Below are 17,961 nucleotides of genomic sequence, written 5' to 3' on the forward strand. Positions count from 1 at the left end.
CATTAGTATGAATTTCTAAAACTTCCTACGTAGCCCTACCCCAGCAGCGAGAATATATTCACATTTTATTAATCGATAGAGCTATTCACCCAAATCCAATTTGTACCAAATTTAGTACACATTAGTACAAATATCCAAAACTTTCTATGTACCCCGTACAATGATTATAACTACAAATTTCAGAATTCCAGGTCTACCGGTTCACATAAAATTTAAATTGTACCAAATTTAGTACCCTTTAGTTCCCATAAGTACAAATTTCCTAAACTAAATCCATACCCCAATCCTATACCCCAAAAGTAATTTTATTTCCAAATTTCATGTTCCAGTGTTCGGTTCAAGCAAATCCAAAGTGTACCAAATATAGTAGGAATTAGTACTTTTCGTACACATGAGTAAAAAATTCGAAAATTACCTACATATCCCAATCCTACACTCCGACGTTAATAACGATTTCAAATTTAACGCTTCCAGCTCCATTCGCTTCTCCAAATACAAATTGTACCACATTTAGTACATTTTAGTACTTTTCGTATACATGAGTACACGCTTTCATAACTATCTCCTTATATCGACCCTACTTCTCATCCTTGATTAGCATTCCAATTTTCAAGTTTTTAGCTCTATCCGTTCACATGCTACGAAATTGTACCGAATTTAGTACATCTTAGCACACAGTTTCGCCAAATACAAGTGGTACCATATTTAGTACTTTTTAGCGCTTTTCGTGCCGTTCTAGTACGAATTTCCAAAAACCCGGGCTTATGTGACGCCTTTGGACCAAGACAGACCCTCCCCAAAAATTTTAAGAACATTTTATTAGAAGGCGGAAAATGATTGCAAAACAACGAATAAAACCATAATACCTTAACTCCCTACTGTAGCGCAATAACATAATTCAAATAATAATGCTAAGAACCATTTTATACATAAAACTTGTGAACAATTATATTATTGATAACATACACACATTGTAGTATTCTTATTGTTTCTATTTACGCACGAGTCGACAAAAAATCAAATGGAAAAGCAAAACAATAACAACAATGATAGGCTATTTGAACGTGAAACCCATGAAGTGCATAAAGAGCGAGGAAATACTTCCTAAGAGGGGCGTATGAACGCACACACGAAAGAGCTCCCCTCTCATTACACGATCATTATGAAGAGGGGAAGAGGGCGGGCAGTAAACAACTGAGTGAAATATTGTCCATCACATATGACGCTGATAACACAGGCCCCCCAAAAAATGAAACACACAAAGAGAGGGAGAGAGAGAGCAGCTCCAACTCAAACCACAACAGAACATAAACAGAGAGGAGCCTAACATTATTAAATTGAGTAATAATTTGTGTAAACAAATAATGATCGAACACAAAAAAACTACAACATGTTATAATGCAACTATCATACATGTTTGAAACGAACTTAATTCGGGGTTAAACGTTAAGCTTCACAATTAAAACTAGATTGAGCCAACGGTTGTGTGCTCTTTCACTCACCTGCCCAACAAAGCATACGAGCAGTGAGTGTGGCCCCCCACAATTTACTCTTTCACTCATTCGCTCTGTAGTTCGGTTGGGGGCAATTTGTTGTTGTTCTGGCTGTAGCGCTCTTGTTTCTGGCTTCGAAAAAAAAATAAACTCATATGGATCTTTGCTTTAAGGTTTGCTAAGAATAACTTGGGCTTAGATCGAACACTTCGCACGATCAGCGCGTACAACATCGATCGCATGATCGGTTGTTATAAAAGTCGCAAGGACATAACGACGAGACATTAGTCGAAATCTATAAACGCAACGCGCGAAGTCGTCTACTCTCTATAAGACACATACAGAAAATTTAAAAAAAATAATAAAATAAAGATAGATTTTTTAAAAAATAAATAAACGCGTTTTTTATGAAATAAAAACAAAATAAATAATGGAATTTTGTGTTATATGAAACAATAAAGAAATATATTTTATAAAAATATATAAAAAGTACCAAAATCTAAAACTGATTATGAGGGCAATACAAGTGTAAAAATAAGTGCAAGAAATATTTTTAAAAAAATATTTACAACAAAGCAAAAGAAATTTTATAAAAAAATTATAAAGTTTTAATTAAAGTTGAAAAAAGCATGAGAACTTTTGCTAATAAAATTTTACAAAACTAAAAACAAAGTTTAAGTAGCAAAAGCAAAGCAGCAAAAAACCCAAACACAAATATTAAAATAATTAAAAAAAAACGCTAAGAACAGCATTAGTTAAAAAAATTACAAATCCTTCAAAATGTTGCTCACCGATTCATATTTTATTAAATTTATGGTTCGCCAATTCAAAATCAATGATATGCAACATTTACTCCTCGTCTTCATCTCTATACTGACCATCATCAGTTTCCTGCAATGGGTAGTGAATTTATATCGTGAACTCAGACGTCTGCCGCCAGGACCCTGGGGTCTACCCGTTATCGGTTATCTATTGTTTATGGGCAGTGAAAAACATACCCGTTTCATGGAATTGGCCAAGAAGTATGGTTCCTTATTCTCAACGCGATTGGGTAGCCAATTGACCGTGGTAATGAGTGATTATAAAATGATACGTGAATGTTTCCGACGGGAAGAGTTTACGGGCCGGCCGGATACACCATTTATGCAGACATTGAATGGTTTTGGTATGTTTTCTGTGTCAAACATTTTTATAAGGAAGGGTGTGGGTAAAATTTAAAGAGATTTTGAAAAAAGGACTAGGCTTTGAAATATATTATTTTCAGATATTTTTCAAAATAGACATTTGGGTTTAGATAAATAAGTAGTTCTAATTAGAAGTATTCGTAGTAGCTTCAAAAGAGGAATTATTGAAAAAATGTATTTAATTTTAAAAGTGAAAATTTTAGGAATCTAAAAAAATAAATATTTATAAGGAAAATAATATAAATACGGAATGGAAGACAAAAAAGTCAGGAATTTCAGAATAAAAAATATTATGAAATAGAAACTTCTAACTGGTGTTTAAAAAAATATTTTCTGGAAAAAAAGCAAAAAAAAATAATAAAAAGTAAAAGAATATATCGTGGATGTTAAATATATATATATATATATATATTTTAAACTGTCAAAAAATTATTCATTTTAAAAGCAAATAGAATTTAATCATATAAGAAAATATTTTGATATATTATAAGCACATTATTTTAAATATTTTTTTTATAATATAAAAAAAATATATTTTATTCAAAAAATCTCGTAATTTTGAAAATAAAAAATTATAACTACAAAAAAGTGCGATAATAAAAATATATAAAATATATTTTTTAAACATTAAAAATATATATATATATATATATATATATTTGAAAATATTTTTCATTTAGACATATTTTTTAATTAAAACAAAAAAAACAAAAAAAATCTTATTGATGCTATGAAGGCTGAATTTTATAAAATACATGTGTTTAGAAAAAGTGAGTTTTGAAAAGCAAGAAGTAATTACGAAAGACAATTTTTGTTTTCAATTGCATTACATTTTCACTTTTTTATATTTTTTATCAGTTAAAATAAAAAAATTTTAAAAATGTTTACATAGTGAAGCCAGATTTTAAAAAAATAAGAATTACTTTTATGGTATATTTTTGCCAAAGAAAACTATGACCCAACTAAATTGCTTAGATCTGAATAATAGCAAAAAAAAAAACAATAATTATTACCTTTCACAACACAATTGAAAATTCGGCGCAAAGCCACTAAAAATTAAAGAGATTTTTAGAAAAAACATATTTTCATTGGCCTCTAATAGCAACCTTTTAAAACAACTATTTTAAAATTGATAGTTTTTTTTAAAATTTTTTTTAATATTCATAAGAAAATTAATTAAACATTTTTGTCTCACCACCTCGAAATATTTGACTCTGAAATAAAATTTGGAAAGTGCTCTTAGATAAACACATTCTCTTGGTTAAAAATTATCCTCTCAGATATCATTAAAATAAATGTAAGCCTCTAATATCACCCTTTTCAATAGTTTTTTAATTTTTTTAATCCTCATTAAAAAATAATTCAATATTTTTGTTCAGAAATGTAAATGTACTGTGAAATAAATAATAATTAATAGTTTGTAGTGGAACGATGATTTATATCTGCCTTTGAAGAAAAAGTTTGTTAAAATTAAATAAAAGTGGTGGATAAAATTAATTAAATATTTATTTAATTAAATTAAGTGTAGTGAATTTTTTATATAAATTAACATATCTTTTTTTTTTTTTTTTTTTTGAAAACACCTAATTTCCCAATTTTAAAATTTCCTAAAAATTACTCCCCATATTTTTCCTAACTATTCTAAAAGTAAAAAACCGCTCCAAACAAAACTGACTCATTTCCCATTATATCCAACAATTACTGATTTATTTTCTGCACAAACAGACATTCAATTCTTTGTACATTCTTTAATGGAAAATTAATGTGTTGTCTTAAAAAAACAACAAAAACAACAATTTCCCCCAAAATTCGGACTTCCAAAAGAAAGTCCAATTAATTATTGAATTTCCATACCCATTACCTTTCTCTATCTTAATATTTGCTTTTTTTGTGACTTTTACTACAGTGTTTAATGGGATTTTATTGCAACTTTTTGTGTTGACGCCATTGTTGTTGTTGTTGTCGAAAAGAATTGTGACTTTCTTCAGACCGCCTTTGAGGAATTGAGGTAGGCCATAGTGCGTATGAAAATACGTAAAAAAAATTCCATCAATTTTTGTTGTTGTCATTTTTTTTCTTGTGGAGAGTTTCCATTGCAAAAGCAAAACAAAAGAAATTCCTTTTGCGGTAAATGACTTACATTTTTTTATGCAATTTTCTCAAACAAAAAGAAATGAAATGAAACGAAAAAAAATAAACAAAATAAAGTAATGAAAACAAAAAAAATTCAACTACTGATAAAGGCCAAAATCACCACAACCGCCATCATCATCAGCAGCAAAGACAAAGTCTTTTTTTCCTTTCATTTTTTTCGGATTTTTTTGTGTTTTGTTTCTTTGCTGTTATATGAAGGTGGAATTAACCTACTTTGAAATTGCAAACAATTAAAGTAACAACACTACGATCATTTTGTTGGAATTGTTGTATGAAAAAAAAAACAATGTTGAGTGACTGCCTGCCTGGCTGGCTAACCACCAGAGCCAAGTTGAAGTTAAACAATGCTGATGCTGCTGCGACTGGTGATAGTAAAGCTTGATGTACCAACAAAAATAACACCATGTTACCGATGATGATAATGATGGTCATGGCAAAGTTATTGGAAGATGATGCAAACAAATTTATATAAATTTATATACCAAAAAAAATACAGTGGGATCTGACTAAAAAGGAAATAGGATTTAATACAAGCAAAAAAAGGCAGAGAGATTAATTTTTTATTGCTCGGAAATCGTTTTTTTTTTACTTCATTTCAAAAAATCCCTCACCAAAACCTGTTCACCCAAAATCTTTGTTGTTGTTGTTTTTCTTTTTCTTAATAATTTACTGCATTTTAATGATGAACAAAACACAAAAACCAATTAAAATTATTGTAACAGCTGCAATTTGTTGACAAGCAATTTATGCCAGAATATGCAATGCTCTGAAAGACATGGAAAAACGTGATTTTTTTGTATTGTAAAACATCATTAATTTTTCAGCTGCTGGTGCTGCTTATTTCAAAGGCGAGGGGAAGGGACGGGGAGAAGAGGAGGTTAAAGAGAAACGTGAATTTGGCCATAAAAAGTCATTTTTTATTAAAAAATTGTATAAAAAAGTGGCTTTAGTCTAGTTTAGGTAGAACCGTTGGGCGCCATTTTTATAACACTATTAACATTTTCCCAATTAAAAAACGTTGGGCGCCATTGTCGAAAAAATGATAATTTAGCTCCTCAAAAATAACACAATCACCACACAATCGGCAATTTTTTTTTCGAAAATTTGTATAAGTTAAAAATGGCGCCCAACGTTTTTCATTGGGATAAATGTAAATAGTTTTTGATATGATTTCCAGAAGATAAACCATATAAAAACCTATTTACATTTATCGCAACAAAAAACGTTGGGCGCCATTTTTACCTTATAAACATTTCCGAAAAAAATTATAACTTAGCTCGTCAGGAATAACACAACAGTTAATCATCAGCTCTTTCATGTGTTTTGAAAACGCATATCAAAAACTAGAGAATGTTTCAATAAAAAAACGTTGGGCGCCATTTTACCTTATAAACATTTTCAAAAAAAAAAAAATATATATATATATATATATATATATAACTTAGCTCGTCAAAAATAACACAACAGTTAATCATCAGCTCTTTCATGTCTTTTGAAAACGCATATCAAAAACTAGAGAATGTTTCAATAAAAAAAACGTTGGGCGCCATTTTTACCTTATAAACATATTCGAAAGAAACAAATATAATTTAGACCGTCTAACATAACACAACAATTAGCCATTAGCTATTTTATATATTTTAAAAACTATTGGGCGCCAGCTTTTAATGGCCTAATTTTAGTAAATTGAAAACCTATAACAGTGAAATCTACCAAAAAAAAAAAAATCATTTATTTAAGTATGCTATCTATGAAACAATATTGAAACCGCCTTTCCATACTTCCTAATATATCAAGGTTGGGCGCCATTAAGGCTTAGTGGTTAGCAGCAGTTAATCTTCCTTTAAATATTAAGAATGCCCTGAGGAATCTTTCTAATCATATTCTTTCGATTTGTTTTCTTTGCAGGCATTGTCAACAGTACCGGTAAATTGTGGAAGGATCAAAGACGTTTCTTGCACGAGAAATTGCGTCAATTTGGCATGACCTATATGGGCAATGGCAAGCATATCATGGAAAAACGTATTATGGTAAGTTTTCAAACTCCACACTGGAGAGAACTGTTCAAAACATGTTCATCTCAAATGAACCCTAAACTAATTTAAATATCCCTCTTTCCCCCTCTCTCTCCCTCCCCTTGCAGATTGAAGTCCATGAATATATGCACAATTTACGCATATCGGACGGCCAACCCATGGATATGGCTCCTGCCATTTCGGTGGCCGTTAGCAATGTCATCTGCAGCATTTTGATGTCGGTACGCTTTAGCATTGATGATCCGAAATTTAGACGTTTCAATTTCCTCATTGAAGAGGGTATGCGTTTATTTGGTGAAATACACACTGTCGACTATATACCCACTGTGCAATATTTCCCAAGTATTTTAACTGCCAAAAATAAGATAGCCAAAAATCGTGAAGAAATGCAACGTTTCTATCAGGATGTCATTGATGAACACAAGAAAACCTATGATCCCAGTAATATTCGGGATTTGGTTGATTTCTATTTGGCTGAAATTGAAAAGGCCAAATTGGAGGGTCGGGATCAGGATTTGTTTGAGGGTAAAAATCATGGTAAGTTGAAATAAATAAAAGAGGGACCTTTTTGGGAAAGATAACTAATTTGTTTTTTTGTTTAATTTTTTGCAGAGGAACAAATTGTCCAGGTGATCATTGATTTATTCTCAGCCGGCATGGAAACAATTAAGACCACTTTGCTGTGGATCAATGTGTTTATGTTACGCAACCCCGAGGCCATGAAACGTGTCCAGGATGAATTGGATCAGGTGGTGGGACGTCATCGTTTGCCTTCTATTGAAGATTTGCAGTATTTACCCATTACAGAGAGTACCATTTTGGAATCGATGCGTCGTTCCAGTATTGTACCATTGGCCACCACACATTCACCCACAAGGTAATATTTAAATAAAAAACTATATTTATATATTAAATATGTATGTGTATAGTATTCTAATCACTGACTAGATTGCCTTCACTTTGTTTGTGTTCGATGGCTTTGTGGTGCAGTTCATTAAACTTAGGCCACGCCACGCCACGCCAGGCTTAGCTTCTAAATTCTTTATCAATTGTTATTGGATTGGATTTTTTGTTTTATTAATATCAAGAAATTCATTGTTAAATGTGAAAAGCATGGAAGTTAGAGAGAGAGAGAGAGAGAGGCAGAGGGTCTGGGGACTGTGAAGGTAATGATGAGCATCATGCGGATGATAGTGGTGACGATGTTGCTGTGAACAAAAATGCGTTTAAATATCAGCAACTAATTTTTTTCTTCTTCTTCAACTACGTTCTTTCTTTTGATGTGTGTGCTTAACATACGTAAGAAAAAAACTTGTAGAATTTTTTTTCGTTGCTGTTGTTGTTGCAGTCGTTGCTGCAGCTTCTTGATTATTTCGTTTTAATTCATTACACTTTGTCCAGTCACTCTGGCATGCATTCAATAGCACATGGCGCAAGATGCGTCGTAATTTGTCCCACTTTTGTAAGCTCGACCATTAAAAAAACGCGTGTTTTGTTGTTGTTGTTGGTCTTTCCTTTAAAACTCGGCATCTTATAGTCATTCAGTCAGTCAGTCAGCAAGCAAGCCAACCAGCCATCCAATGCGCCATGCTGCTGGTGGTTCATAAACAAAAACAAAAAAAGATTACAGAGCCAATTTTTTCACACACCACTCGCCAAGTATGTTGTATATGCACCGCATATGACGGATGGGCGGGCGGCCGGACGGACGGACCTTACAGCGATAGTGCTCGGCTGCTTTATTGTTATTGTCGCTGTGGTTGTTGTTGCAAATTGCACTTGATTTGTAGGCAATGAAGTGCAATTGTTTCGCCAAGTAATAGTAAAAATGGAAAATTTACTTCAGATCTCTTTGTTTTTGTTTTTTGTTTTTCTTCTCCTCTCTGCTTCTTGATGTGTCTTGGCCCCCTGGCCATCGTGTAACACGTGAGCTTATTGTTGTTTGGTTTGTGGTTTCTTATTTGTAATTTTCCAATCTGCACTTGTTAAAGATATCACAACAACAACAACAATGCTAATATTGTTTCCGTGGCAATGCAACTTGTGTGTCTGTGCACAATATCTCGATATACCGGCCGGCTTTTTTGTGGGTATTTTCTCAAAGTGTTGTCTTCTAAATTGCCTCAATTGTTATTATTGTGTGCCGCTGCATTTGTGTGTGTTTTTCTGAGTTCACTGAACCCAAACACTTTGTTAGATAAACAATAATAGAAACTGTGTCACACAGTGATTTAGTTAGTTAGTTTATGAAATTTCATTAACAATAATTCTCAATCACTTGGTGGGAAAACAACAAATAAATAAGGGTGAGAAGAGGTTAAGATCAAGAGAGATACAATTTGAAGAACTTTCTCACAGGGTCTTGGGCATTTTCTAAATTTAGAAAGAGATATAACAAAGAATGGCGAGAGGAGACAAGGTGGGAGAGAGATAATTTGAAAAGCTCTCTCTTCGTATTTTATACAAAATAACACAAACAAAGTGAAAACCATTTCTAATTTTTTTTTAATTTTATACAAATTTAACCAATTTTACTTATTTCCCCCTTTCTTTTTCTCCTTTCTCTTTACAGAGATGTCGAAGTGAATGGCTACAAAATCCCAGCCGGCTCACATGTCATCCCACTCATCAACAGCGTCCATATGGATCCCAATTTATGGGAGAAACCCGAAGAATTTAATCCTCGTCGTTTTCTCGATTCCGAAGGTAAAGTACATAAGCCCGAGTACTTTATACCATTCGGTGTGGGTCGTCGTATGTGTTTGGGTGATGTATTGGCTCGAATGGAACTGTTCTTGTTCTTTGCATCGTTTATGCACTCCTTTCATATTACACTACCCGAAGGACAGCCATTGCCGAGTTTAAAGGGCAATGTAGGTGCAACAATTACCCCCGAAGCTTTTAAAGTGTGTCTAACACCAAGACCGTTGCAATTGAACACAACAACAGTGGATCCACATCATATGCGTAATGTTGGCTCAAATTAAGCCCAAAAGGGAGACAACAACTAGAGAACAATGGAATTGTTCGTAAGGTGTATGTATCAGCAAAAAAACAGGCGATTATGCGAGCGGAATTTCTTTTTGGAATCAACAAGGAGAGGAGTCAAGCTTTTGAGAGAGAGAATACGGGCAAAGCTTTTTTTCAAAAACGGAGAATATGAGAGATGAGTGTTGCAAGCTAGAAAAATTCGTGTGTTCCTTAACAAACAAATGAGAGGAATAATTTTGCAAAACTTTGCAGAGCACGGTTAAGTTCCTGAATGACGTATCTTGAAGAAGCATTTTAAAAGAACGTCTTTAATGAAAGTTCAATAAGAAAGTGTAAAGACAAGCTGAAAACACTCTCTCTCACATCAAAACAATCTGAAAAAAGCTTTTAAATCTCTTTCAAAAAAAGATACTCTCTCCGCAAAAAAAACAAATTTCCAAAGAAATTAAGTATACGTAAATTTGTATTAGCCTTGAAATCGCATATGAAACATCAAAACAACAACAAAAATAGTTCAATTTGTTAGTTAAAAACCAACAACAACAAAAACAACCTAAAAAGAAATCAGATCAAAAGAGAAATCGTTAAACAACAAAAAAGAACAAATTCTATTCTTTTACCCCCTAGAAGCTGTGTTCAATAACAACATGTATTTTATATTATAGATTTACAACAACAACAAAAACAAAATAGCTATAAAAAAAAAAACAAAAACAAACATATTTATAAAACAAACGAATTAAAACAAAAATCTGTGGTTTAGTATAGATAACATCTTCCCCACCTCCCCCCACCTCTTCGAACAAAAACAAAGAGAAAGTCGTTACGGAAGAGTAGCACAGAGAAGTGAGAAAAGGCAGCTCAGAACCACAAAAAGTTGAAAAGAAATTCACTAAAAATAACAGAGAGAGAGAGAGTAAATTCAAAATTCGCTAAAACGAACAAAAAAGCTTTAAAGGGATTTTAAATTAGCGAACAAATATGCTTTCCTTCATGAGGTAAAAAGAACAGTAGTTTTCAAAATTTTCTCTCTCTCTCTCAAAATATTTTGTTGATCAAACCTGTGAGTTTTTTTTTTTTTGTTGTTAAAAGAACCAGTGAGGCTTTAAGTCAAGTTTTATAATTTTTTATATTTTAGAACAGCATTAAAGTGATAAAGCTCAAAGCTTCTCTATCTCTTTCGAACAAAAAAATCTCATCTTTTTGTGGTTACCACAAACAAAACTATCTCCCACTCTCTCTCTATTTTTCACGAGACTTTCTTTTTGTTTTTGTATTGTATATAGATATCATGAAAATGCATATTATTTAGTTTTCTAAGTTTTCATAAGAGTCCACAATGAAATATAAATTAAAACAAAATAAAACAAAAAATGTACATAAAATAACACACACACACACATATAAATCTATAAGATTCATAGTGCCACCATTCAATCATATGGAAATATTTAATGACAACATTTCTTCTTAAATGGGACGCCAAGACCCTATTATCCCCCAAATAGTCGATTTTAAAATTTCCTTTTGTAAATATAATTTTATTAAACCAAGAAAAAACCCCCAACCCACATTCCATCACTTTTCCCACCCATTTATCCCACATATCATAATAATTAATAAGTCTATGTTGTTTTTTATGATTGTTAAATAGTAATTAATTATTATTTTTATTAAATATTTTTTTATATTATTTAGCTAATAAGTTATATAAAAATTGTCCTAAGCAAAAAAACAAAAAAATCTAAAAAATAATAATAATATTTTCTAAAAATATATTTAAAAACATTGATTTTTATTTTTTGGGTAGAAAGAGGTTAAAAAGTGTCAGTCGGTTATATACCCTAATGGTGAAATGAAATCAACTTAAAAATTTGCATTACCAATTCTGAATCATGTCCATCAATAGATGCAGCTGGCATTGGACATTTGCCAAGGTTACCAATCTGCAAAAAACTCAGACATTTTTTAGATTTTTAATAACATTGGTATATGTTCGCTTCCAATTTGGCCATCGAGAATATATTCAGAGGTTTGTAATTACGTAATAGTTACATTAATGTTATTCTATTTATACCCTTCACCACACTGTGGTACAAAGTATTATGTCTTTGTGCATATGTTTGTAACAGGCAAAAGGAATCGAGATAGACCCATGGATCCTTTTGAGAATATGCATAGAATCACTTTCTGAGTCGATTTATGCATGTCCGTCCGCCTGTCTGTTGATGTTAAGTTGTAAACAAAGTACAGGTCACATTTATAATCCGATTTGGCTGAAACTTGGTAAAGCTCACTTATTTGGCCCAAGGACGAACCCTATTGAAATGGGCTCCCATATATATTTTTGTCCGATTTACGGATTTTAGTCCCTGAAAATTTTTCGATTTGCACGAATTTTGGCATAGCGTACTGAATTAAGTCTAGAAAGACGTGTACCAAGTTTTGTGAAAATCGGTTCAGATTTAGATATAGCTCCCATATATATTTTCGTCCGATTTAATGTTAATGGTGCACCTAAGCCCCTATATATCTTTCGATTTTCTCGAAATTTGGCACAGCGTAATGAATTAGGTATAGAATGATGTGTGTTAAGTTCCGTGAAAATCGGTTTAGATTTAGATATAGCTCCCATATATATTTTCGTCCGATTTAATGTAAATGGTCCACCATAGTCCCTATATATTTTTCGAATTCCACGAAATTTAGCATTGCGTAATGAATTAGGTCTAGAATGCTGTGTGTTAAGTTTCCTGAAATCGGTTCAGATTTAGATATAGCTTCTATATCTGACGAAATGAAAAATTTAGTATCGGTTGCAGAATGGCATGTATATGGATCCAATTGCATCTTACTGGTCCTTTAAAAATGTGACATCTGTTAGGATTCAACTGCCGGAATGAGATAGACCCATTTCTTAAACGAATGGTGGCTAGAAATGAGAAATGGATCAAATACGATAACACTGTGCGAAAATGATCATGGTCAAAGAGCTGTGAAGCACCTTAAACGGTGCACAAAACAGGACTAACGTCCAGGAAGGTTCCGCTATGCATTTGGTGGGACTGGAAGGAGATTATTTATTATGAGTTGCTTCCATATGGCCTAACGATAAATTCTGATATCTACTGGACGGTTTGAAAATAGCAATTGACCAGAAACGGCCAGAATTTGTCAATAGGAGAGGTGTCGTGTTCCACTAGGACAACGATAGGCCACACACATCTACTGATACTCGCCAGAAACTTCGGGAGCTTGGTTGGGAAGTTTGAATGCATCCGCCATACAGTCCGGACTTGGCACCAAGCAATTATCATATTTTTCTTGCATTACAAAATTTCTTTAATAATAAAAAATTGGTATCTAATGTGGATTGTGAAAATCGACTACTGTTTTTTTTACAAATAGAGAACCGGACTTCTAATAGAGAGGCATTATGAAGTTACAATAAAGTCCTATAGTTCATATAAAAATAATGGATTTATTTTTCCCCAACCTATGATTTCATCATCAGGGCCAACTATTTGATGAGCATGATTAAAAAATGCAAATGCAGAAATGTAATGCTATTTATTTTTGCCATCACTTTTGAACTATAAAATATATTTACATTATGCGTGTGTCATATTAAAGGAAGATGGGGAATATCGGTTTCCTCCTTCTCCTTATTTTGAACCCAACTTTGAAACTCCAATTTCATATTAATATTCAACTAATTTTGAAATTTTATTTATTTTAACAAGAAATTATACGATTATACCTTCCACATGACACCACTTTTATTTTTATATCTGCAATACGAAAAAAGTTATAACAAAATTAAACGAGGTATGCAATTTTTATAAATCCATCGTCCGCGCAATCTATTGATGTCTGTAAGACGTTGCTCATCACCATACATGAACGCCATCTATTGAAAGGGATGGTCGGTAACAGCAAAATATTTTGCTTCAGAAATGTCTTTCATGGACTGTATTAACACAAATAAAAGGATAAATATTGGTCTTTGACATAGAATCGGCAAATTGCATTTTGAAAAATTTTGTAAGGCGCTAACATACAAATTTATCTTCCTACATAAATTTTCAAAAAAACATTTTACATTTTTTTAAATTTTAAATAGATCACGAAATAGTCACACTTCCTACCTTTCATATGACATCAATTTTATTACAATACCTCCAGTAGTTCCAAAATTATGAGACAAAAACCAGGACATTAAATGCATTGTTCGCCAAATTATATGCTCGTAAAGAAAATTGAAATCGGTATATATCTATATGAAATGGAGTAAAAAATATCCGCTTCAATGGATCGATTATACAGCCTTAAAATGAAAGAAACGCGCAATGAACTTTCTTAACAAAGCACGCATTTTAGTTATGAAATTCAATGATTTGATAGCGTTGATCGTTTGTATGACGATTCATCGTTAAATTATGGACCAAACTGAAGATGTATGACAGAAAAACAAAACACGAGATGTTTTGTGTGTTGCCAAAAAGATAATAGCTAGAAAATCACCGTCATATGTGTAATAAATAAATAATGTCATTGTGTAATAAAACTGCAGAATTCCCTCTAACCATTGCTGCAAAATTCATAAAAATCGGTTAAGTATTTCCAGAGTTATTTGAATTTCAATTCTACCATGCTCCGAAATATACTTTCTGTTCGATGCTGGGCGCCTATTACCAAAAAATGAAAAACACCACAAAAATCGATCTTGCAAAAAATAGATTTTTTTTTCATACAGCTACAGTGTGTGTATGTGTAGGTAAATATATTTTACATGGCATATGTGCATACAATAGTGATATACAACCACACCTACATATCAAGCAACAAGAAATTACACCTCAAACCTCGCCCTTTGCCCCTACAAGTATGCTATAATTTTCATACAACAGCAGACATTATGAAAACAATTTTTTTGTCTTTTTTAAAAGATCGATTTTTGTGTGGTTTTCTATTTTCATGTAATAGGCGACCAGAATCGAGCAGGAGGTGTATTTCGTACCATCGTTGAATTGAAATGCAAATATCTCGGCAACTATTAAACCGATTTTTATAAAGTTTCCAGATATGGTTAGAGGAAATTCTGAAGATTTATTACACACTGCCATTTCATATTTTTACAATTAAAAAGGGTGATCTTTTGGCTATTAGCTTTTTGGAAACACCGTTTTTAACAGTTTACATATATTTCGTGTATGGTTCCACTGCCAAACATCTTCAGTTCGGGCTAAAATTTAACGATGAATAGTCATACAAACAAACAGCCCTTTCAAATTATTTGTTTTTATTTATTTACATGGAGAAGGGAATAGGGCTAAAGAATAAGCATGTCTGTTTTGATAAAGATCGGTCAATATATTTAGCGGGTGAAATGGACCCTGACTTTTGTGTGAAAAATTACAAAATTTGTATTGTATGGTATATATATTTACCCTTGCAGGACATAGACCCGAGAAGTTGACCTTTAAATTGATACCAATTATATTGTCGTGCGTACTCAGATGTGGGACTTACACGTAAATATTTACAGGTGCTTACGTATTCAGATATTATTTAGCAACCCATTACCACATTAGAGGGCGGAAATATAGCGCTGATCGCTTTGACATTTTCCATGTGGTTCTAGTTATGATCAAGGACAACGCATATAACTTTTGGTGATGGATTTTTGCGGATTTTTTAAACATGTTTGCTTCATGCGGCTATTTCAGAAAACATTGAACCGAGGTAAGATTATCGATGAAAATGGGAACCATCACCTTTTTTTACATTTCTTTAAATATTAAATAAGCAGCCATAGTGTATTTTTATAGAGTCCATCTTTAAGGACTACCAAATCACTTATGTTGAATTTTTTGAAATCTATTTCCTGATATGAGCCCAAAAATGTTTTTCCGTATATCAAACCTGGTACATGTTACGGAGCTAAAAGGTCGCAGTTTGCCAATTAGTTAAATTTTTTATCTACCAGTTCTGGATGCCTGGTAGGTTTGAGCAATTTCTGAAAGAAAATATCCCGCTGAGCCTGACATCGTTCATCAATTTATTCCTCTACACTACCATTGTATTAAGTACTATTAAGTAAATAGTGTATGTAGTTGAGTTATTTCTTTATGTAACTTCTTCGTTTATTGAAATAAAACAAATAAACTGATTTAAAAAAAATACTAAAAATGTGTGTCTATATTTTTATGGACGTCTAATAAAAGCTCTTAGTGGGGGTTCACAATATTAATACCTTAGTAAAAATAACGCCCAATGTCACAATAATGGCTCGCAATGAATTTGAAAAAAAAAATCCCAGGAATTTGGTGCAATTTAGGGCAAATTTCACAAAAATGCCAGGCGCCCAGAATGATGTAGCAAGTTGCCCGCCAAAAAATAAAAATTTCGAAAAATTTTGGTCTGGCAACAACCTACCCGCGAAAAATTCGAGCGCCTAAAAGTATGCTAAAATTTTGTAATTTCTTTGTACGGCATTGCCAGATGCAATTTTTTTACATTTTTTTTGGCGGACTACTTTCTATTTTCTTCTGGGCGCCTGGTATTTTTGTGAAATTTGCGCAAAAAATTCATAGAACCAGGTGAATGAAAAATTGTGACGTCATCACACAAATTATGTCGCCTGCGTAGGGACAAATAGTATTTTTAGTAAATTCATTATTCTTTATTTTTTATTAAATATTCTTTGTAAAAAGTATAAACATACATTTACAAAATATATTAAAAATAAATTTTAAGAAATAATTTTCTCCACTTATTTGACCTATATTCTATTGTAATCCTTCCTTGTGGAATTTTATGATTGAGGGATGAGGATAATTCCAAAATATATATTGATCGTTATCGGGGACCTGCCATATTATCAAATAATTTGTATATCGTTTTCGATTGTCATCATACGGAAATTTGATCGTACTATAATTAGTACAATTTGGATTTGGGTGAACCGATAGAGCTGGAACAATGCTATTTGGAGTCAGGATCATTGTTGGGGTGTAGGATTATAGTATGTAGAGAATTCTGAAAATTCGTACTAATGTGTACTATATGGTACCAAATTTGGATTTGGGTGAACCGGCTGGAAGAGCTGGAGCGGGAAGCTTTACATTTGGAGTTAGGATCATTGTTGGGGTAGAATTGAGCTATTTAGGAAATTTTGGAAATTCCTACTGATGTTAACTAAATTTTGTACAATTTAAATTTTGGGTGATCCGATGCGATGACGTTTTACAAATTTGTACTAAATGGTACTAAATGCGGGTTTGAGTGAACCGATTGAGCTGGAATTCTGAAATTTGACGTTCGGATCACTTTTGGGGAAATTCGTAATAATGTGTACTAAATTTGGTACAATTTAACTTTTAAGTGCACCAACTGAGCTGGAAACCTTGATTGGAGGATTGGGGTATGAAATTCATACTTATGGGTACTAAATTGTACTCAATTTGGTACAATTTAACATTTTGTGTGAATTGGTGTTAGGATCATTGGGCTTTGTAGGAAGTTCTGGAAATTCATACTAATGTGTACTAAATTTTGTACAATTTAAATTTTGGGTGAACCAATACAGCTGGAATCCTGAAATTTGGAGATATGGTTACTGTTAGGGTATAGGATTGGGATATGTAGAAAGTTTTTGGAAATTTGTACCAATGTGTACAAAATGGTACCAAATAAGGATTTAGGTAAACCGATATCGCTGGAATATTGACATGTGAAGTTAGGATCACTGTTGTGTGTAGGATTGGGGTATGTGGAAAGTTTTGGAAATGACACTAAATTTGGTACAATTTGGTCGACTTTTTAAGTCGATTTATGCATGTCCGTCCCCCTGTCCATGTTAAATTGTAAACAAAGTACGGGTCGTATTTATGCTCCGAATTGTATGAAATTTGACATAGGTCACTTATTTGGCCCAAGGATATAGATCCCATGTATATTTTCGTCCCATTTTATGTAAATAGTGCACCAAAGTCCCTTTATATCAATCAATTTGCCCGAAATTGGGCATAGCATACTGAATTAAGTCTAGAATGATGAGTGGCTTGTTTCGCGAAAATCGGTTCAGATTTAGATATAGCT

General features: G+C 32.5%; 1 protein-coding gene across 1 annotated transcript; it reads left to right on the top strand.

Annotated features, from left to right (window-relative positions):
* The first annotated feature begins 2,256 nt into the window (after nucleotides 1–2,256).
* Nucleotides 2,257–9,872, top strand: LOC133327478 (cytochrome P450 18a1). The gene is made up of 5 exons (XM_061535996.1): nucleotides 2,257–2,658; nucleotides 6,740–6,861; nucleotides 6,975–7,404; nucleotides 7,480–7,744; nucleotides 9,440–9,872. The coding sequence occupies exons 1-5, from the start codon at nucleotides 2,274–2,276 to the stop codon at nucleotides 9,852–9,854; spliced, it is 1,617 nt and encodes a 538-aa protein (XP_061391980.1). The 5' UTR covers nucleotides 2,257–2,273; the 3' UTR covers nucleotides 9,855–9,872.
* The last annotated feature ends 8,089 nt before the right edge of the window (nucleotides 9,873–17,961 follow it).

The sequence above is a fragment of the Musca vetustissima genome, unplaced genomic scaffold, assembly GCF_032173495.1.
Source record: "Musca vetustissima isolate MV318-11 ecotype Yass unplaced genomic scaffold, APGP_CSIRO_Mvet_v1 utg16866, whole genome shotgun sequence".
Lineage (NCBI taxonomy): Eukaryota > Metazoa > Arthropoda > Insecta > Diptera > Muscidae > Musca > Musca vetustissima.

Excerpts from the sequence above, each read along its gene's own strand:
- LOC133327478 (XM_061535996.1), top strand. The coding sequence starts at position 2,274 with ATGTTGCTCACCGATTCATATTTTATTAAATTTATGGTTCGCCAATTC. Across the intron at positions 6,862-6,974 it reads TCATGGAAAAACGTATTATG|ATTGAAGTCCATGAATATAT; the intron begins GTAAGTTTTCAA and ends CTCCCCTTGCAG. Across the intron at positions 7,405-7,479 it reads GTTTGAGGGTAAAAATCATG|AGGAACAAATTGTCCAGGTG; the intron begins GTAAGTTGAAAT and ends AATTTTTTGCAG.